Source organism: Pteronotus mesoamericanus, unplaced genomic scaffold (genome assembly GCF_021234165.1).
Source record: "Pteronotus mesoamericanus isolate MK-2021 breed Mesoamerican mustached bat unplaced genomic scaffold, CSHL_Meso_final contig_50, whole genome shotgun sequence".
Taxonomy (NCBI): domain Eukaryota; kingdom Metazoa; phylum Chordata; class Mammalia; order Chiroptera; family Mormoopidae; genus Pteronotus; species Pteronotus mesoamericanus.
The window spans coordinates 10,527,765-10,550,236 of NW_026555186.1; the positions used below are offsets into that span (position 1 = coordinate 10,527,765).

At 37.6% G+C, this 22,472-nt stretch overlaps 1 protein-coding gene across 1 annotated transcript in view; it reads left to right on the forward strand.

The window, feature by feature from the left end:
• The window catches only part of SEMA5A (semaphorin 5A), a 452,903-nt gene extending 431,261 nt beyond the window's left edge, over positions 1 to 21,642 (forward strand). Inside the window, exon 23 of the mRNA XM_054578336.1 lies at positions 21,539 to 21,642. Within this exon, the coding sequence (XP_054434311.1) occupies positions 21,539 to 21,544 (6 nt within the window). The 3' untranslated portion in view covers positions 21,545 to 21,642. The remainder of the gene's footprint in view (positions 1 to 21,538) is intronic.
• Positions 21,643 to 22,472: the final 830 nt, after the last annotated feature.

The window sequence follows — 22,472 nt, forward strand, 5'->3', positions numbered from 1 at the left end:
TGTATATATGTATGTAAGTCATATATATGTGTATATATACATAATTTTCAATAGGCCAAAAAGCTGAAAACCACTTAATATAGAGGCCAAAAATTATAAAACTATATAAAAATATAAACTAGTGAAATGTTATAATAATTAAACTGTTTAATCACCACTCAATGAAATATTTTTTAATTATATATTTGCCCAGATGAACCAGGCTGACTATACTATTAAAAGAGTTCTCTCTTATTGGGAGGTTGGATGTCCTAGAGTGCTAAAAAGCTCCCCAAAAGAATAATTTCTGAAAGCTTTGTGGGGAGGTCAATTTTCCCCATGTTGAGCAAGCTGACAATCCAGGAGATGATTAGCTCTGGCTGCATATTAGTATTTTCTGGGGCATTTTTGAAAACATCACCTAACCCCATTCCAGACAAATTCAATTTGGATTCTGAGTTATTTGTAATGTTAATATGAAATATTAAGACATCCTTCGAAGAACCTATATTTAGATGGTAGTTTAGAAAGTAAATAGGATAAATAAATATACCACAATTTCCTTTCTTGTGGCTTTCTTTCTGAATATGTATTTATAATCATATATTCTAATATTTACACATTCTCACACATTGCTTATATATCCAACTCCTTTCTATAAACTTCATATGTTCTTAAAAATAAAATTGAAATATGATTTAAAATATCTTTCTAGACCTATTTGAAATATATATTGTAAATCTCCATTTAAAGTGTCTCCATGAGCCCAGCTTTTGAAGAATAGCAGACAAGGTTGAGTGTATTGACTGCAGAACTGTGGGTATATGTAAAAAGAAATTGTCCTTAAAATAATATCTGAACCAGTATTATTTTTCTGGAATTTTACTTGGTTTATACTTGGTTTATTTCTTTAAAGTGGTTTGTTTATAAAATCAAACAGAAAACGATGTCTGAAATGGCTTTTCTCTCATCAATCAGCTTGGCATGTGTTTTCCTTTGAAGCATTTGAAGCTCTCACCTCACCCCTGCAATCACAGACAGAACCAGAACTAAAAGCAAAGATGACGTTTGATATACATTTAATAGTTCTTGATGGGACAGAGCTCTTAAGACTAGTGGCTAAAAGCATAACAGTGGAAATAGAATTTACTGAAAAAAATAGCCCTTTGTAAAATGATTCCTCAGTCAAAACACAGAAACTGTAAGAATTCATCCCTAGTTTGAAAAACTATTAATATTTTGAAAATGAGATTTAACATAGAACACAAAGAAAAGTTTGAATTACAGTTTTTCCTGAATGTGTGTGGGCTTGATGATATTAGTCAGGTGTTTGTGAATGCCTCTGCCGGAGGGTCAATTGTTTATCACAGTGGGCGTTTCATGGGCCATCTTTCCTTAGAAAGATATGAGCAGTGAAGACAGCAGGGCTTCAGGGCTGTGCAAATGCCTGTCCACAGTTCTCTTACTCTTCAGTTTCCTCCTCTCTTGCGCCTACAAATTGTTGTGTCATTTCTGTTTCAGGCTAAGTAGATGCAGTTGCAGGATGTCTCTGTGCACTCTACTTCTGAGATCATGCGCCCCCTGGTGGCCAGGGCCCACCCTTCCTTGAGAAAATGGTTTCGTGGTGGCAGCAACATGGCACCAGGAAAATCCCTGTCAGGAAGACAAAAGCACAGCTATGACCAGCCATTCAGAGAGAGAGTTCACCTCATGCACACAGTCACAGCTAAGCACAACAGCTGGAAAGTCTCCTTCCTGAACCTAGAAGGTGCTCCCGTTTGCTGATGGGACAAGGGGAACACACACTTGCAAAAGGAAACAACAGTTGCGGGAGCTCCATTCTGAATCTGGAGACACAGTTTCCATGGGCTTTCCAGTCATTTCGACTTAACTCATTGTGACATGCATTTTTAGCACATACTCAGGGCAGATCCCATTTTTTAAGGCACCTGAAGCTTATATAATTTGAAGGGACTGTGAAAGAAAAGGAATATAAAATATTCACAGTCTGAAATCAAGTATGAAAATAAGTCACTACAAACTTCAAATTTAAAAAATATGATAGAAACTATATATCTAATAAATTCAAGAAAAATAATGGAAACCTTGTTTAACTACCTGTAGTATTACAGACACATCTGTAACACTTCCCCCCATATTTCTTATTTGCATATACTTTAACCCATCATATAATAACACTTCTATAGTATCTTTTCCTATTTCAAGAATAATTGTTAATTAAGATTATTTTTAACACATTATTTTACATGTAATCACATGTAAAATTTTAGGAATTTTTCCAGATTTTGGAATAATTCTGTCAGCTTGCACTTACGTAAAAGCTGAGATTAAAATGATTGCCTACAGAGACCAGCTTTTGGCTCTGTTTCCAAAATTCTCCACTACTCAGATTTTGGGGGCTGACTACTGCAATACAGACCCCCAATACTGCACAGGGATGACGTGACAGAGTACAGAAGTTCGGAGTACAGAGTTTGGAAGTGACTACAAATCAAACACACATTTCTAAGCCCAGACTAAATGTATCCTCCACTTCAGTTTCTCCATAGACTCTCCCAGAAATGCCCACAGCCAACCCAACATCACCTAATAGCAGGGGAAATGTGGTGAAGAGGGAGGGAATCAGAATGGAAAGAGAAGGGAGTCTTCACTGCAGTTGAATCAGTAACTCATAACTTTTTAGAAAACCACAAAGTGATAGTCCCTAAAGCATGTATTCCATTATCTCCATGATAATACACTTCTGTTCTGCTAAGTCTACAGACTGGGCTGGATACTGGGAAGACAGAGGCGACTAAGGCCGTTGTGCATGGGGTTCCACTCCCAAGGACCTGGAACCCCCAATGGCAGGGAGGTGGTGTTGGGTTGGGTTCTAAGAGTGTCTCTCTTCCTTGTTGGTGATCTTAGGGCTGTTCACTTCTCTGTGCCTCAGTTTCTCACCTGTAAGTAGAAATGAGAAATCGATATTGTAGGGTTATTTTGATGGTGCATCAAGTTCATACAAACAAAGCATGTAGCAAAAAGCTTGGTCACATAAAAATATGTTGTTGCTGTTACTGCTTTTATTATAAATAAAAGAATCATGGATAATAATTAAATAAGCAGTATTCTCTTAAGGACTCCTTGCGGCAACTGGATGTTGTACAATAAAAAAGAAAATCAATCCCACAATATTTGAAGAGGAAATGTGCTTTCAAAGTGATTATCAAAACAGATATGTGCCCATCACAGGGAAACACCAAATCAGGTTAATCAGATGCATATTTGAGGGTTTAACAAACTATAAACAAGTTATGATTTTCCATGATAGAGGTACCAATGGGAAGGGAAACATTTAGATTCTCAATTGCTCTGTTCTATGCAATACAGAGCAACCTGTTAGAGCAAAGCCGTTTCTTCTCACATTGTGGCGGAAAGACTTGCTCAAGAAAGCAAGCATCTTCCAGGTCGTAGGAGGGAAGGTTTTCTGTACATCTAAGGTAATATTCTCACTCTTATTTAGCCAAAGAATGTGAGATGCTATAATTTGTTCAAGAATTAAGGAAAAAATAGGTATTCCGTGGTCAGTAATCAAGGTTGGTAATGAACTTGGGTTCTTCAACTTCGAGATAATCAGAAAAAGAGAAAAGCTTTTAAACAAGTTGTGTTGAGTGTTTTTGGTTGTTTCTAAACCAAATCAGAAAACAGAGACCAAGGTCATCACACCACACAGACTGCTCTATAATGTGAAGAAAAACTGCCGGTGGAAACATACGTTACAACCAGGGTACATGTTTCTTCAGCTGATCTTTCAGATTATTTTTTTCGCTACTTAGTATTTTCAAAAGTTGTATAGAAAATAGCATGGGGAAAAGTTGTAAAATCTATCAACATTCAGGTAACGTGGGTCCTGGAATTTCCCACAAGTGTTTTACTGGGTGGAGGGAGCAACAGGTAAGAGGAGATATGTGGAAAAGTTCAGCTGGAACACGAAGATGCAAGTTTCATTCATGGTAGGATTTACTTGCACGTGCTAACATAAATGCAAAGTAGCCTTTGCCAAATTCCAGTGTTTGAGATCGGTGGAAGAAGGTAATTTTGTATGTAGAATAGTTAAAGTGGCTGGTATGGTACCAGAAGTTGGGGCTACTAGTACCACTCCATACTCCCTAATCAAACTCCTGCTTCCAGAAGAATCACTACCCTAGAGGACAGTACTGGGAAGTGATAGTCAATTCATAGGCTAATCAAGGTTGGTAATTAACTTGGGCTCTCTGACTTTGAGATAATCAGAAAAAGAAAAAACCTTTTAAACAAGTTGTGTTGAGTGTTTTTGGTTGTTTCTAATCTGTTTTTCTTTTGTCAAAAGGGATGATAATGAAAATTCCTAAAAGGTAAAAAGAACTAGAACCCAATCTCTGAACTTCTCTTCAGAAAATGGAGACCAAGGTCATCATACCAATGATTGTCTAGAGCTCACATCTTGGTGGAAAAGATTTTGTAATTATAAGGAGATAAAGAGGGAGCGGTGATGGGTATGTTGAGAGGATGAAAGGCCCGTGGGCGTTTGTTAAGGATGGATCCTCTCTAGATCCTCTTGGCAGCTTTGGCAAGTGTCAAGTGGCTAAACGTGGAGGTCATGGTGTAGGAGTGATCTCGCAGTACTCAGAAAATAACCTCTCTTAAAACCACTCATTGTTAACTTTACAATTTAGTCAGGTTATTTTCTGGAAGCTTTTCAGAAAACAAGTTTCAACAGTGCAATAAAATTGAAATGGGGCCCAGGAAACAATAAACCCTATTGTTGAACTGTATTAGAAGTTCTTTCGGCTTGTGAAGGTGATCCTTTGTGAGACAATGAAATGCTATGCAACCCAGCTGGAAATGTCCTTTGAATCTCTTCCTAGTACCCTGAGGGGTGGCAGCTGACACACCCTGACAAATTTAAAGTGGCTAAAGGAAAGACAAGAGTTAGATGCTTAGAAACAATGGAGAGGCAGGGACTTCGGGGGAAGATGCAGGCGTGCCTTAATCCTACATGCACAGGGCCATAACAGGGCAAGGGCGTTGTTGTTACAGAATTTTGACAGCCTGGAGAACAAAGCAAGTTAGCACCTGTGACTCACAAACGGATTTATACTGAGGCCCCCTTTCCTATGCTGTCCTCTCTGCACATAGGGACTCAGTCCTTAAGGCTTTACCATCCAGAAAGCTCTACCACAAATGATTAGTGTCCCTTAAACTAAATATTTTGTTAAAACAGAAGGTTGTAAACATTCTAATTGAGATGGTAGACATCTTTGTAGAGAAGTGGAGGGGTACAAGGAATCAGGTGATGCCTCAAGGATAGCATTATTTTGTGCTGAAGAAAAATGGAACTGAACTTCCTGTACAGGGTCAGGAACTAGGAAGTTGGTGTCAGCCATGATACAAGGATGAATCCCATGCCTATGTGGGAACAAGTTCTGAGCTGTGGTTGGGGCAACAGCACACGAGAAAGAAGAAAGAACCCATAGCCGATGCTAATACTGAAATAAATGTTAAGAGGTGGCCTATAGTGATCAAATGTAGTCATATGCACCCCAGCAAACTTAAAAGTGAATCTTGAAATGATCAAGGAAATCTAAATAACATAACTTGATCAGCAGAACAAGTCCTCACACTATACAAGAATAAAATAAAATTCAATATTAAAAACACAATTTTGCAATTTTCAGCATCCATTAATGAAATACAAAGCATGCAAAGAAGCAAGAAAACATGGAACAAATATTTGTATACAAAATTCATAGCAGCTTTGTTTATAGTAGCAAAACAGTGAAAACAGCCCAAATGTCCAGCAATTGGCAAATCATAAATTACAATGTACCCATCAAGTGGTATAGGGTTCAGTAATGAAAAGGAATAAACTATTGATACACAGGACAATGTAAATAACTCTCAAGGACATTAGACTAAGTAAAACAAGACACACACACACACACACACACATCGTGATTCTGGTTCCACTGGTACGAATTTTTAAAAATGCAAAATCATAATGGTAGAAAACATTTTTGGAGTTTCCTGGGGCTGAAGATCAGGGGAGTATTCTCTACAAAGGAGATAGAGGGAAATTTTAGGAATGGTAGTTTTCTGTTAGAAACTGTTAGAAACAGAGACTGTTAGGTTTACATTACTGTATTACTTGTAAAAAATAATCATTTACTGGAAATGTTTGTTTTTTGTTATTTATATATTTCAGTAATGACGATGCAAAAAAATAGTCTAGACCTGATCAAATATTGTGAACCAGGCAGAGATAAGTGTAAAACTCACCAATAAGGTCCCCACACTGGGGCAACGTCTGTCTCCCTGAAACAGATCGTGCATAAGGAAAGAGTATAAGCACAAAGGGAACATCCCTTTTTGAGAGATTCCAATATTGACATTGGTTGATGGATTTGGGTTATTTCTAGTTTAGGGTTATTTTAAATCTTATGAAAAGATTTGAAAATAAATATGTTTAAGATAAAAAGGTAAGAGGGTAAATTCTATAAGGCGAGAATAAGGCATGATGCCCAAAGAAAAAGAGAATTCAGAAAACCCACCAAAATTCTTTAAAAAACACACTATGAGCATTGAAAAATATCTCTAAAAAGGTTAAATGGTAAATTAAATATTACTGATGGAAGGACAGTAATTAGAAAATAGAACTGAGAAAATAAGGCAAAATGAACAACAGATATGAAATACAAAATAAAAATTAAGATTCATGAGAAAAATAAGACATACTATATGAGGGCTGTCCAGAAAAAGTCCAGCCATTGTTAATATTATGAGAATAGCTTGTGTGACACTGATGTAATCTGGCAGCTAAGGAGAGTGGACTGGAATGCACATGTGTGAACAATGATGACTTCACTGAACTAGTCACTGGGGGCAGCAGACTGTGAGCATGTGTACTGTGTGGCCATCACATTCAAAATGAGTGAGCAAGTAGGGCAACAAATCTGCATCAAGTTTTATATTAAGCTTTAGCATTCTTCCATGGAAACTATTTTGATTAAGGCTGCAGCTATGGGCAACTGGTGATTGGCAGCTTCATCACAACAATGTGCCCACTCACCTTTCCTGCAGATTTTTTTGGTGAAACATCAAATCACCCAGGTGACTCAGCCTCCCTACAGCTCAGATTTGGTGCCCTGTGATTTCTGGTTTTTCCCAAAACTAAAATCACCTTTGAAGGGGAAGAGATTTCAGACCATGGATGAGATTCAGGAAAATATGACAACACAGCTGACGGCAAGTGGGAGAACTGTGTGAGGTCCCAAGGTGCCTCCTTTGAAGGGGACTGAGGCGCTCTTGTCCTATGCACAATGTTTCTTATATCTTGTATCTTCTTCAATAAATGTCTCTATTTTTCACAGTACATGGCTGGATACTTTCTAGACAGATCTTGTATTTTATCAACGAAGTAGCGAGCAGATCTGTACTGCATGATTGTGCATTATGACAAGTAAAAATATCAGATTTTTTTTTCCACATTCTAGAAGAATTTTGTCTCTTAAATATAAGGGAACTGTTCACAGTGCTGTTATTGCCCTGTTGAGGGTAAGGATGGGTGTTAAAAGCACCACTGAGGATCCCAGGACTAATCCTTTCACATTCAAAGAGCCACTGCTGAGAGTCATCCTCAATCAAAGCTTTGTCTTGGGGGCTGTTTGGGGTTGGAGGTGATGACAGAAGCCCATAATTCATTAAGCATTTATGTAAGAATGCTGGGGGGACATTGCTGTTCTGAGAGTGGTAAAAAATGATGGCTTAATTCAGAGGCGGGGCAGCCAGCTTCCCCCTGGGTCCTGTGAAGAAAGGGAGAACATTGGTTCACGTCTGTTGATTTCAGCCACCTGGTCTGAGTAGCTTATCAGAGGCGGCTAACTTCACACCACGCGCTTTCCCGTGACTCAGTGGGGGAGGCAGTTTCACCTGTGCCGTTCAGTGTCAACCCTGATGCTCATCACAGTTCTAGAAAGTCAGTGCTTCACTGAAGTAGAGTCATTTCTCACTTGAAAACAATTATCTCATTGAAGTTTCTGTGCGACTGTGAATTAGTAATTTGAAGTAAAAAAAAAAAAACTGACTTCTTAAAAATTAGGGAGCATATTTTAACAATTTGAGATTTTTAAATTTTAAGCCAGATTTTAACACAATGTCCATTTTTATATATCAGTTGGAATTGACATTCAATATTATTTTATATTATCTTCCAGTGTACAGAATAGTGGTCAGACATTTATGGAATGTACAAAGTGATCCCCCCAATAAATCTAGTGCTCACCTGGTCCTATACATTGTTACTACAATATTATTGACTATATTCCCTATGCTATCCTTTGTGTGCCAGTGGCTATTTAGTAACTATCAATTTGCACATCTTAATTTCTTCCCTTTTTCACCCGGCCGTCCCCTCTCCCCTTTCCCCCAACAACCACCAGTCTGTTCTCTGTATATATGAGTGTGTTCCTGTTTTGTTTGACCCTCAGCATCCACCCAGGTTTTCACTAATGTGGCTTCTTTCATCTTTAATCATAAATAATCTTTTCCCCAACCTTCCCTTGCATCCCATTGCCATCGAGGATGCCATCATGTTAGATGCAAGGCTCAGCACCACTGCACAATGTGGAAAATGTAAGAGCTAACTAAGAAAAAGAGAGGGCACGGGCAGTGTTAACCTGTAGAATATTTATTCTCTAGTGAACATCTACTTTTTAAAAAATCTGTCATTTATGAATGAAAAATTTTTATCTTTAAAAAAAATTTTCATAGCAGGTCCTCCATGAAAGCTAGATTAGAAATTAAAGATAATAAATAAGTGAATAAATAAATTACTAGTATTACTGAATAATGGACCCATTGCGGGGGACCCAGATGCTATTACCGAAACAACACCCCCTGCCTTTCCACAGGTCCCTCGGGTCTAGGTCCTTTGCCTGCCACCCTTGAAATTAGGGCTCTCAGTGGGGGAGTTTGGTGAAAAGGAAAGGAATTATTTATTCAAAAGTTACACAAGTTTTTAATAATGGCTAAATGTCACTGTTTAAATCTCAAATCCCTTTAAAACAACCACCAACACACGGTCCTGTCTTTCCCCACATTGAGCAGTTAGGCCAGTCAGGCCAGTCAGCGGAACACACATCCTTAAGGAAAAAAAACCATGAGTCCAGAGCTCGGCTAGGCAGGCTGCTTGTGGTTTCCAGCACCATCTGCTGTGTTGCCATGATCTCTAGTTCTTAATTCAGAACCATGCAGCACTATCTTATGGCCCACTAGCAAGAGTCCTTTCTCCCCTTTTCTTCCTGCGTGGTCTTCACATTGTTCCCCTGAGTCTGTGTCCCGTTGTCTCTCTCACAAGCCCTGTCTCCCCTTCCCAGTTACATCCTGCTTCCCAAGCAGCTTGGCCAAGCTGCTGTAGCAGAGCTGCGCCTGCCTCGAAGTGCTGGCCAACCCATTTTAGGTTTTAAATGTTGGATATTGAATAGCATAGTCATGCAAATTTAAATGCGAGCTTTTTTGCAGCATATTAATGAGAAGTAATCATATCCTAGTATATCGTAAGTGGCAACTCACGTATTTATTAAGAATTGTTATTTTTATTTTTTATAGCATAGATGTAATAAAATAGCCACTCTCCCCCCACACACACAAACACTCATAATCACATATTCACTCACTTTGGAACAAATGGATAACCACATGATTTTAGTGCCTTTATTATATTTATAATTTAGTTGAATTCAACTTAATAGTGACAGCATAAATAGTGAGGGCCAAAGGTTATGATTCAAGTTTCAACAAAGAGAAGACAAATGATCATCAAAAGCAACAAGAATCTTACGTGAATTATGTCAATATTTAGAGTGCTTATTTTTAATTTTTGAAAAATGAATTTCTACTAGATCATAATGAATTTTACCAAAAGAAATAAGTAAAAAATAATGATTCATATTGTTCAACTTTTTTTTTGTCTTAGCAGTGAAGAAAACAGCAGGAGGATGTCAAGTAAAAGATATTTGAATGGCCCTGCAATAGAAAATAGAAAATATGCTATAGAATTTAAGGCATCATTTCAAATTTCCTTCAATGGGTCAGTTGCCATGTGAATGAATGATGGAGAGATACAGCATGAATGAAGGGGGATGCCTAGAAGCAAGCCTTCTTACAGCAAAGGTTAGGTAGGGCCCAATTTACTTTTTTCTAAATGTCGTTTTCTTAAACTTCTTAAAGCTACGCAGAGGCAGCAGCCGACACAGGTCATTGCAAGTTCCATCTCGCTCAGCGCGCAAGGGGAGCCCTCCCAGCTCTCCAGGAAAGAGCCTTCTGTCCTAATTTAGCAATTTCCTCAGATGGCTGGGATAAAACACAAGGGATGGTTTCTATGGTCTGTAATGACATCAGGGCAGTTACATAAGGATCATCTTAAAGTAGACAAAAGACAATCAAATTTCTAGAGACAGTCCATTGACAACAGAGACAGGGAAATGCAGAGCCTGCTGAAATCTGGAGAGATGTCTTCAGACTTTCACAGTTGTCAAAAAGAGCGTTGGAATGAATTTTCTAAATATTGGGAGGTCAGGAAAGCTCCCCCGGAGCAGACCCCCTCATCTGAGTGAACACCCTGATCACGGTTAGCCATCTGAGTCTCCTTGGACGCAGGGATTATCACTGTTGACTTCTCCTTCCCCCTCCCCTTGGACTGCTTCAGTCCTACCTGTTGTTTCCCCTGACCTTTCAGGCTTGTCATCGTGTGCTGGAGCAAATTGCTGTGGGCCTCTTAAATAAATTCCTCACAAGCCCCATAGATTTCTGGGCTGAGTCCCTTATGATTGTGAAAGTACATACAAACGGATTCTTTGGCAATTCATCCCAGTATTTTTATTTGTTGAATTTGGCTCTATGCCTAGATTTTTGTGAAGGTTTTCCTTTTAGCCATTTTTTTTCTTTTATGAAAAATTTATCTTTTTCTATGCTTTTAACAATCTCCTGGATCCTATATGTTTTTCCAAAGACAATTGCTAGAGACTGCACAACTATGTTTTGATAGGCACAATTGTTGGCAGACTCTGAAACTAATGTTCACTTGGGGCTCACTGAGAGTCGTCCGTTGTTATATTCAGGTAAACCCCCAAAATACACATTCCAGAAGATGCCTCAAGTGTTACCCTTTTCACCCTGAATATTGCTGTGTTCACCTGTGCTATAGCTATCCTCCAACTCCAAACAATCTGTGTGAACCATGACTACCCATAGGACTTCCCACCGTGGAAAGAAGAGCAAAGAACAATTTAATTACCATTTAACCTAACACAATAATCTCTTCTGCATCCTGAATCCTAAAGGAAAACAAAAGAAAATAAAACAAATCACTGAACATGGTTTTAATAATTTTCTCTGAAAGTGTTAATTCAATGTTGGTAATTCTCAGCAGTAACTTAAGTAAACAGATCTCAACAGTTTGTCATAAAACCAGATAGAAGCGGAAACAATGTAGCCTATAAATTGCTGTTACATTTGATTTGAGAGATGCTAAGTGCCAGCTGAGTGAGTCTGGTCTCTGGTCATGGGAGAACGTTCTGGTCAGGAAGAGGAGCTATGGGATACCAAAGAGACGATTAAGGGGAACGTAAGCTTCCGTTACAAGGGTGGGTATGGGAAGGAACCTTACATCAGATTTAAAATTCTGGGATACAAGGAAAATAATTTTGGAAAATTAGTCAGGGAATAAAGTATCCTCAATCTAGGTGTGTAATTTGTCTTCAATTTATGCTCCTAAATTACTTTCTGAAAAATAAGACTATTTGTGTGTAGAATACTATATATCATATAATCCGGAGATTTTCTTGTCAGCATGAAACACGGGCAATGAGTTCCAGAATTATAGAGATTTTAAAATGGATATTTTAAAGGGAGAATAAATTGGTTGTATTTGAAGGTGACTAAATCAAAGGACATACTGAGAACGCCGAGCTCACTCTCACAGTGGGATGAAAAAGAACAGGGCTTCACCGTGAGTGGCGTGGGAGAGGAAGGTCTGCTGCTGCGATGTCATCTCCACGGCAGTAGGGAATAGGGTCGAGATTCCACTGGACCCCTTCACATCAGGACTGTCATTTGAAAGAGAGATTATGTGTATCACCACAGATCAAAACTCATTTTATTGTTCCGATGCAAAACTATTAACATGATCTGAGAATATCAACTACTCTTCTAAGGATTCCAAGTTGTTTTACATTCATAAGGAACGCGAAAATGAGAAGCTACAATGAAGAGAAAGTGAAGACATTTATTTTCAATATAAAAAGTGTTCACGTCCATTTTTCTAAATCGTGACTCTGACTGAGACTATGCAGACCCCTGCAGGGACGGTTCGCTGGTGGTGGGAATGTGTATGTTGATGCATTTGTGGACATTTTATTTTTCTTGTGATAGATGCACTTGACCCGTTCTCTACCCTCCCACCCGCCCCCTACACCCTGGGGATGGCTCATGTATACTGAAAGAAGGAACCCTCGAAGGGGTGTGTGGACAGCTGGTTGCCCATCTGGCAATTGGGGAAGAAAAGACACTTCTCAAATGTCGTTGAAAAGGGTCAGATTCATCTGGCACACTCTTTTGGCTCTTGCCCCATTTCCTCCTTTTTGCTGCCTGGAATAAAAATGTGATGCTTGGAGGCACAGCAGCCATTTCGTGAACATTGAAATAAAAGTCATATACTTAGGATTATAGAACAAAAAAGTAGGAAAAACCTGGTTCCCAGATTCAGTGTGGAGATAATTCTTCCCATCCAGAATGTGTACCTCCACCCTGTGTTTCCTGTGGAGGAATGTATTTGATTAAGACACTTCATTCAATGTTATATTACTTGCAGCTGAAAAAAAATACTGTACAATATACAAAATAAACTGAGGAAAAGTAGAATTCTAGATATCTTAATAATCAGGAAAGACAGCAACCAAATATGATCACAGACACTTCTTATAAGATAAAATAAGAAGAAAACACAGAGCTAGACAGTTACAAGATGGTCACTGTGTGATCATTTTTCTTTTGCACTAGCCCTGATTGCATTTAAATTTTCATATTTCATGCACACTCATCTAGACAGGTATCTGTCTCACTTTCTATTGAGATAATAGTGTCAACATGTTTTATTGGTTATTATAAGTGTGGCAAAAAGGAAAGAGACTCTAGAAGAAAATAAACATTTCTCCCTATTATCTTTTTAGAGAAATCAAAAAAGAAATGCCATGCCAAAATTAGAAAGAACTGGGACTGTTACAGTTATCTTTGCTGTCAAATGGCTAGACTGAACAATTTTTCTTTTAGCCCTCTTAAAAGAAAAGTGCAAGGATCAGTGAACATTGATAACTGAGACATGAAATGGAGGCCATTTTTGCCTGAATAATCCTTTTTGGGCAATTACAATCTTTGACAGTAAATGCACAATTACAAAATTTCTTCCTCAATTTGATCCAGATAATCAGACTTCATGAGAAGTCAGTATGAATTGATCTGTATGAATATAAATAATTATAAATGTTTAATATCTTAACTCATCAACTAAACATGTTATCAGGGATCTTTGTGCTGCAATCACATAAGAGCTAATCAGATGGCTTCTGTATTCCAATTAAGTTAAGCAGTTTTCACTATTTGGAAAATGACTTGATTAGGACATGAGTAATTTTTTGCCATTTGGACTTTCGTTTTTATTCATAATTCTTCCTCTTTTCTAAGGATCATCTGTGAGGGCTGAGGAGGTAGAACATAGAGTAGCAAAGTACGGCATTGTCTTTTGTCTTTGTATTCACAATGTGAGGGAGATTTGGAACAAATACCAATGATAGTTCACTTCATCCCCTACCCAGGAGCTGCAGGGGTATTTGCCTCACTAAAATAAACCATTTTGGGCAGATTATAATCCCAAGTATAAATTTAGATTTCCCAGTTGCTTACACTGTGTTTTCTATTTGCATTGTCTGATAGAGGAAGGAGTGTCAGGTAGAAGGTACTCTTGTGATTTCTGCTTCTCCAAGCTTCTGCCTTCCTCCTAATGGGCAGTGTCCAGTGAAGCAGTAGCCCAAGAAACTCTTTTCTCTCCAGGAATCTCAGAAACCCTGTGGTGTAAAGAAAGAGTAAATGTTTGGTTCTCATGGACATGGGGGACTAGTGAGACAGTGTGCCACTCATTTCTGCTTCCTGCCTCACCCCACCATCCACTATTGTCACTGACCCAGTCCAGGACAAAAGGCAAAGGGTCACCCATCAAAGTGACAGATCTACCCATGTTGGAGACACTGGAAGCACCCTACAGTTCCCTGTAAAGTAAGATCACAATCTCTTTGCCTTGAAGACTGACTAAAATCAATAACTCTGCACTTCATTGAGAAGCAATATAGTGTCTATCCTAGAATAAACTAGTAAAATGATCAAGGTTTTTCTTTAGTCTGAGTAAAAGCATAACTTACTGTTTCTATTGTTCCTTATACCACCTAAAGGCTAGGTGTATGATGATGTTGATATTTTATTAATGGCAATTTTGTGATTTTCTACCATATGTTGATCTAATTTTCTACCATATCCTGATCTAATTATTTCATTATATTCTGTATTTATACATATATGTAGATTTAAAATAATGCATAATTTGGATGTATTTGATTGGTAAACAAGATATTCAAAAAAGTCATATAAATGTTTAACTTGTGTACAAACCAAAAGAAGTTGCGATAATAAGAAAATGAGCGAAGGATAGAAATTCAAACCTTCAAATATACAAAAGACAATAGCTATGTGGAAAAAGATTCAAGTCTTGTTGAGATTCAAAAATGTAAAATACCATTTCTCTCTCACCAAAATAGCTGGGGCAAAAAAGAATGAAAATATTGTGACGTTGTCAAATACAGCCCTTTTGAATACTTCCAGCATAATTATCAACTGACACAACATTTTCACATATAACTGGCAAAATATTTCAAAAGCCTTAAAATTGCCCTTGACATTTACCTCATCTATGAAACATAGCAAAATTCCACAAAGAGTAGATGGTGAAACAAGAAGACAATATTCACTGCCATTTCAATGGCGCTTCTTGCTAGGTTTCTGGCTCCCACTACTGGGTAGAACTGGTGCCACTGGGAAAACGGATCAAGTTTGGGGTGGGAGAAGATATGAGACTTTCTATAGGGACAGCTACATGAAGTCTCTAGGGCCTTACATACAGTAGGAACTGCGTGATGGGAGAAATAATAGATAAGAGTGAGTTGGGAGTTGTGTTGAAAAAAATGGAGAGAACAAATGTACACAGGATTTCAGGAAGTCTTTCCTTTGAAATGGGAGGTCTATGGTAACTGGAGAAATACATAAGATCAAGGGCATTTATTTTTAAGACAGGAGATTCTTGAGTATTTTTATATGCTGATGACAAAACAAAGCGAGGTTGAATATAAAGCAGAGAGAAGATAGTTGCTAGACCAGGGCTGCTGAGAACTGAGGAGGTGGTGGTGTGGATGAGTCTGCAAGGAACCTAAGGAGGAGCTTGGCTTAAGACAAAAACACATGCTCCCAAATGACAGAAAGGAAGAAAGGATTGAAGAATATAAGGAAAGCAATTTCTGTGTCAAATTTGTGATAAAAATATGACATAGATCAAGTAATAGTTTATTTCCTAGAGATGATAGAAACAAGAGCTTTTGTAGAAATGCAAGTGGAGTTTTAAGACAAGGGAAATATTTTAAATAATCCACAGATAATGGAAAATGGTTATAGTTTGTAGAAGAAGGGTTATAGTTTAGACATTCAAATGAGTTAGGAGGAAATAAATTTTCATTCCGTTATGGGATATTTATTTTAATCTAAAGGTATCTTCTACATATTTTCTATCTTTACTGTAAAATAAACCAGTTATTTAGTTCATAGCAATGATTTTGGGTGAAGATAGAAAGTCCCCTCTGAATGTGATGTCGTTTCTATGTCTACTGGTCATACCATCTTTTATTTACTATTTCTGTAAGAATCTCTTAGTATGTGATTTGCATCCTAACCCCTGAAGCCCAGGGGTTTCATAAGACAAATACATAAGACACATACAAACCCCTCAAACGATATAATTCGATCTTGACTTTTGATTGGAGGAAAAGCTTTTCTGTCATTTTCATTCACCATCACTCCATATTTGAAGATGGCAGAGAGGAGGATGTTTTAAAGAATAAGAAAAAATTGATTTTGTAGAAGCATTACTTTTAATATTCTGGTGAGAAGTACAGGAACTTGCTTGTATTCCCTATTTTATATTTTACTAGAAATAATCCCAATGGTTGACTTCGGACCTTTAAATACAATTGCTAATGAGTTGTGAACTCATTTCAACTGAGTCTCACACTTTGGATAATGTTCCAGGGAACATAAATTTACATACGTGAATAATACTGATACCGTTATAAAGATGACCAATACTACTCTAATTTATAAACTGAATTTTGAGACATTTTACTTAACATACCGCATGTATTCTAACTTAAGTACTTTATAAACACAGCTCTCAAACAGTCAAAAGGGAGGCTTCCTTTTTACAGTTCACACAATGTAATCCCCTACACTTCTCCTCATCCTTCTGCCCTCCAGCACCCCAGTAAAATAGAAAATATCAACATTGGGAAAACATGTGCAAACTTGCCAGAAGGAGTTTAGTGAAAGCAGGTATTTTGGTTCAGTAGAGTTGCCCACCTGATAGAAATATTGCTACCATTTAGAAAAGAGCACCAGGTATTACTCTGGGAACCAGGGGCCACAGGTTTTTATTACTTGTTTGTTTTTAAAGATATCTTTTCTTTCTTGTTTATTGTGTTATTCCATTTGTATATAAAAGTAAAGAACTCATAGGTGTTCGATTTAATGAATTGTCACAAGAAAACACACTCATGGAAACATCGCCCATTTCCAAGTAAAGAGCTCCCTGCACGCCAGAGGCTCCCTTCGCCCCTTCCCTTCCACTGTCTAGTCTCTTCTTGAAGTCAGAAAACACTATCTGCACTTCACATCCCATCGCTAAACTTTAATCACTTTTAAAAACTTTATAAGGAAAATCATGAAGTATGTACTTTATTTCATGTATGTGCTTTGCTTCTTGTGTGTCTCTGAGATTCATCCATGTTGTTTTCCATTCTCATCCCTGTATAGTTTTCCCCTGTATGAATGAATAAACCATCCTTTATTTAGCTGTTCTACTCTTGATAACCATTTGGGTTGTTTTCAGGGTTTTTGTTTTTTGTTTTTTTTTTCCATTATAAATAATGCTGCTTCTAACATTCTTATATAAGCCTCTTGGTAAACTCATGTGCACCAAGGTACATTTCTGTTGGGTAAAAATCTAGGTGTAAACTTTTCATATGATAATACATGCATATTATAAGGTTTTTTCCTCTAATCAGTCTGTAGTGGATACTTTAGAGCAGGTTTCTCAATTTCAGCACTATTGATATTTTGGACTGAAATATTCTTTCTTGTTGGGTGCTATTTGAAATGTAGAATGTTTAGTAGCATCCCTGGCCTCTACCAAATAGCAACTAGTAGCAACCCCCAGTTGTGATGCCCCAGTTGTGATGACCACAGGCATCTACAGAAATTTATATCCTCCAGGAGGTCAAATGAGCCCTGGTTGAGAACCACTGCTCAAGCATTCACAACCTGAATCTGAGATTTACATTTTCACAACTTCAAAGATGTTAGAACACTTTATCACCATGCACTTTTTTTTCATATATTGTGCTATTGTTGTCATATATTTTAATACTATAGATATTTAAAATTGAATAAAACACAATTGTTTTACCATATCAATATTCATTTAAATTCTGTTTATATATTTATGTTTATTGATTTTATTCTTTAATAATAGTATTTATATCTTCACTTTTTCTCTCTATTATTTTTTACTTTTGGTCCTAACTACTGGTGTGTTAACAATTTTTAATTTAATGCCACATTTTTAAAAAGTTGTGAAGATGATTTATCATCCTTATAAAAGATGAGTGTTACTTCCAACAGACAGATAATTCATTTTTAAGCACCCCTTTCACCTCAGATATCTATGAATTAAAAATTTCAAAGCCTGGTGGTTCAGAAGCCAATCATAAATTGAAGCTGATCATGGATAGACTGATTAGAGGCTGGACTTTGTTATTTTGGGGGGGTTGGTCCCTTTCTGTTTGTTCTTACTCGTAAGATGTAGCTCTTTACCGTTTCCACTGAATGCCTAGGCTAATTGCTTTGCTTGGATCTAAACTTCATTTTTGGTCTCTTTACTGCAATGAGGTTTCTCGGAAGCTCTCCTTAGCTTTTTTACCTCTCAGCTTTAGCTCCTGAGCCAGTGGGAACTAACGTTTTAATTCACAAATGGCTCAAATGGTAAATGGTGCTTTAAGGCGAGTTTACTTCTTTGTGCTTCCTTTATTTTTGGTATCTTGGTAGCTCTGCAAAGACTTCAAACAGACACTCCCTAATATTTTATCAGTGTATCTAGTTGTTCTTATTGATTGCATTGCAGCAAGCTAATCTACAAATATCAGAAGAGTGAAAATCCATGATAACTTGGAAAACTAGCCAAATCAACACACAGTAACATAACGAAAATAAGTATTAATATCATTTGAATAAACTGATGATTGTCTGTACCTTTATTCCTTAATCCAATAGAATTTGCATGAGTGCCTCGCCCCAAAGTGCTGTGGGCCAATGGTCAGTAAGAAGTGAGAAGGCCTGTGTTACTGTGGAAAAAGAGCAGAACAAGGAGTCAGGCATCTGGGCTTAAATTTGACTCTGCCACTTCCAAGTTTTGAATCACTTAGAAAATTACACAAATTTTCTATCTGATGTTTCTCACCTCTGAAATATAGCCAATAACCATGCTACCTTCCTTACAGCATTACTACATGGATAAAATAAAAGTGAAAGTTTGATATGAGGTCTCTATCAACTTTCCACAATTATGCAAGGGGCATTTGTAACTTTGATTTTTATGTTTAGTAGATTTATGTCTTTAGTAGAAGACAGATTACACATGGTATCTCTTTATAATTGGTGTGTTCAGCAGAGAAGACAGAACTATGAGAGGAAGCAAAATTGGATTTACTTGATGGGTAATTCTATTTTATCTATGGAACCCACACTGTTTAACATGCCTGATTTTTATCCCCAGTATTTGAAGTCACATGAATCTTAAGGGCTCGAAGAGATGATAAACACATATGGCATCACTGATCCTAAGCACAGTGGTTTAAGGTTCAGTTGGTTCTGACTAACCTGAAAATATCTAAGAGAAGCAAAGATAATTTGTTCTCTGGTTCTTTCTTCTCTGAGAGTCCTCTCAAAAAAGGCTGAGTGTGTCAACTAAAGCTCTTTGGAAGCATTCTTCCCTGCATCTTAGGGGACTTCACGAGATCCCTAGTAAGTAGAATCACTAATCTTCAAAAAGCTGATTGATTCTTCATCATTTACTGCTTTGGCCACAATTCAAGATCTTAAGATCCATGAAGCTGACATAAAACTTTATTAATGTGGCTGGAACTCTCAGCATTTCATATGAATTGGCTAATGTGCAGTATCTTTACTAGAACAAAAAAAGCAATAGCACTGTTCCCATTATTGATGTCATGGAGCAAAGGACGTTATCTTTATGTGAGCCTGGGTGAATGAAAACACATTACAGAAAGAATCAACCACTGGGTGAACTGAACAGGGAGGGGTATATGGAAACACTTACTGGGAAAAAATCCCTGAGAATGAGAATTACAGAAGGCTTAAGTACCTCGTGTGAGAAAACAAGCATCCTCCACCCTAACTCTCCAAAATGGAGACATATCAAGGAGAGCAGATAGCTGGAGGAGGGGTCACCGAGATCTTGTTAGTAATGCATAGGAGATAATGGGATTAAATGTGAGGCTGACTAAACCAAAAGACCTTTATCTTAGATGCTGCTAGCTGGCAGGCTTATTGTAAAATTTTGTGTGATTTATGTGCATGAATTATGTATGTATAATTTCTTTACTCCCTTCCCTGGCAAACTAGTCATAATGTTATTATTACTGTATTAAAGTTACACAGAAATATCATCCTACGTATACCTACTTTAGAATGCTTATGAAAACTTGCCATTTCTTATAATACTCTTTACATAAAAGCAAATAATACAAAAGAAAATAGGATGAAAATACAAGTAAAGCTGTGGATAACATTATAGGATACTTCATACAGTGAAAGAATGAACACATAAATATCTTTATAAAAATATGTGAACAAGACAGAACTTCGCGTGTTTAATCTAACTTTGGGATTTGGTGGAATGCAGCTCAGCGAGTTCTCAACTTTTTTCTTTAATGACCTAGTCCTATTTAATTCCCTCTTCTTCTAAGTACATTTTCTCTTCTTATTTATCATCTCCATGCCACACTAATTTACAGACTACTCAGAATCACTGGAACTCTTGAGTGTCCACCAAGAAACTCTCACTTAGCAGAAAACTCTCCCTAAGCATACATCATATAATCAGGGGATGGCAGGGACTGGTTTGCCAATTATGACATGGTAATTTTTGGGACCACCTCATTAAGCAAGTCTCCTGCCCCTCTGTGACACGGAGTCTGCCTTTTTTTCCATTGAGAAACTCTGGGGATTCAATGAGGCATTCCTGTAAAAGCCCCAGCACTGTGCCTGGCACATGCTAAATATATGCAATTTTCATGCACCATTACTGCTTCTTTTTAATGAAATTGCAAAGATGACTGCTGTCATCTCTCCATGAGGTCAGGACAATTTCTTCATGACTCTTACAGAGATGTCTCATGTTTTGTGTGCCATAGCTTTGCCACCTTGGACATACCTCATCTGCTCTTTCTGTTACCTGATTTCATATACCTCATATAAATATAACAATATATAAACTGCACTGTCACACACCTTATTCTATTGGATTCAGAATTTATATTAAGCTATAAATGTTACCTCTGTAAAACCACAGTCTTTCAAAAACCTATTAAAACATTTATATATAGTATCTAAATTGTCCAGTGTTTATTCTTCTCTGTTTATGAGAACTGTTCCTCAATGCATGCAACTGAGATGCATTGAAATCAAGAATTCAGTTATAAATGTTTAATAAAAATAATAACATATAGATGAGACAATTGCTTGTCAATTTTTATTTATAAACCATTCTGAGGCACAATATGTAATGGCAATCCAGACTTTGTTTACTGAACCAGGACTTCTGAATTTGGCTAAGTTACAAATCATTATATTCTTGGTTTGAAAGACTTTCATTGCTGCCAACTAATGGATGCTATATAGGAGATAATTTCAACTAGGAAATAAATTTTCCCATAATATTATCCTCTTGCAACATCCAGAATAAATTTACTTGTTCTATGATAAATGTTGAAATGAATATTATAAATTGGCCAATTTTATGTCCCATTTTCTACAGTTTCAAATACACTAAATTAATATTTATTTTGTTCCTTTTCAGCAATAAAAAGAAATCTCTGCACTAAAGATATGCACTGGTGCTGGCCAAGACATGTTTTGGCAAAAGCTAAGACATGACATATGGAGGGGGAGGCAGCATTTTACCAGGTGAATGGTTTGGCTGAGACATGTTTCATCAAAACCTTCCCATCCAGTGAGCCACCTGCCAATTAATTCTGAGCTACAGGAGCTGGGCATCACCCAGCTGGTTTGAAATCCTCTGTTGGCTCCAAGTTCAAGAAGAGAAGAATGATAAAGACCTTGACAGGAAGAAAGGAAGGACTCCTTTGCCAGTCTTAACAAAAGAGGTACTCTTGCCCCAGCACAAGCTTTGTGCTCCATAGAGTGACTCTTCCTTAGGCCTTCTTTCATCTCACACCCAGGTAACATGTTGACTGGATGTCGGCTGGTCTTCTTTGCCCTGGAGATTTGTGGTCTTCAGTGTGGCCTGAACCCAGCCACCCATGACTGACATACACTCTCTGTGGGACTCTTGGAATGTTACTTATTCCTCCCTATTTATTCTTTTTTTGGGTGAACAATAATCCCACTCAGAGTGCTGTTGGAGAAATTTAATTGAAACAGGGAAATGTTCGGTGATTATAATTCTTTCCATTCCCTTCCTTGATCTTCCCCTTTACTCTCTACTGCCTCCAGCGGGAAAAGGCTGAACTGCTCCCCAGTCTTGGCAAACGCCAGGAAGGCACTTCTGTATAGTGTTCCATGTGCAGTGAACCACTTAAAAGAAAAGAAGCCCTCATGGCGAACATAGAAATAGACAGCAAGCTTTTTCGTGTCAGATGCGCCTTTTGACACCTCTCCCAGCACAAGGCACCCCACACAGTCCAGGTGCCTGCAGTAAGGCAGTCTGTGTTCATGGAGGTGCAGTGACAAGAACCCAGGCACGGGATTCCCATGGCACTGTGAATTCTCAC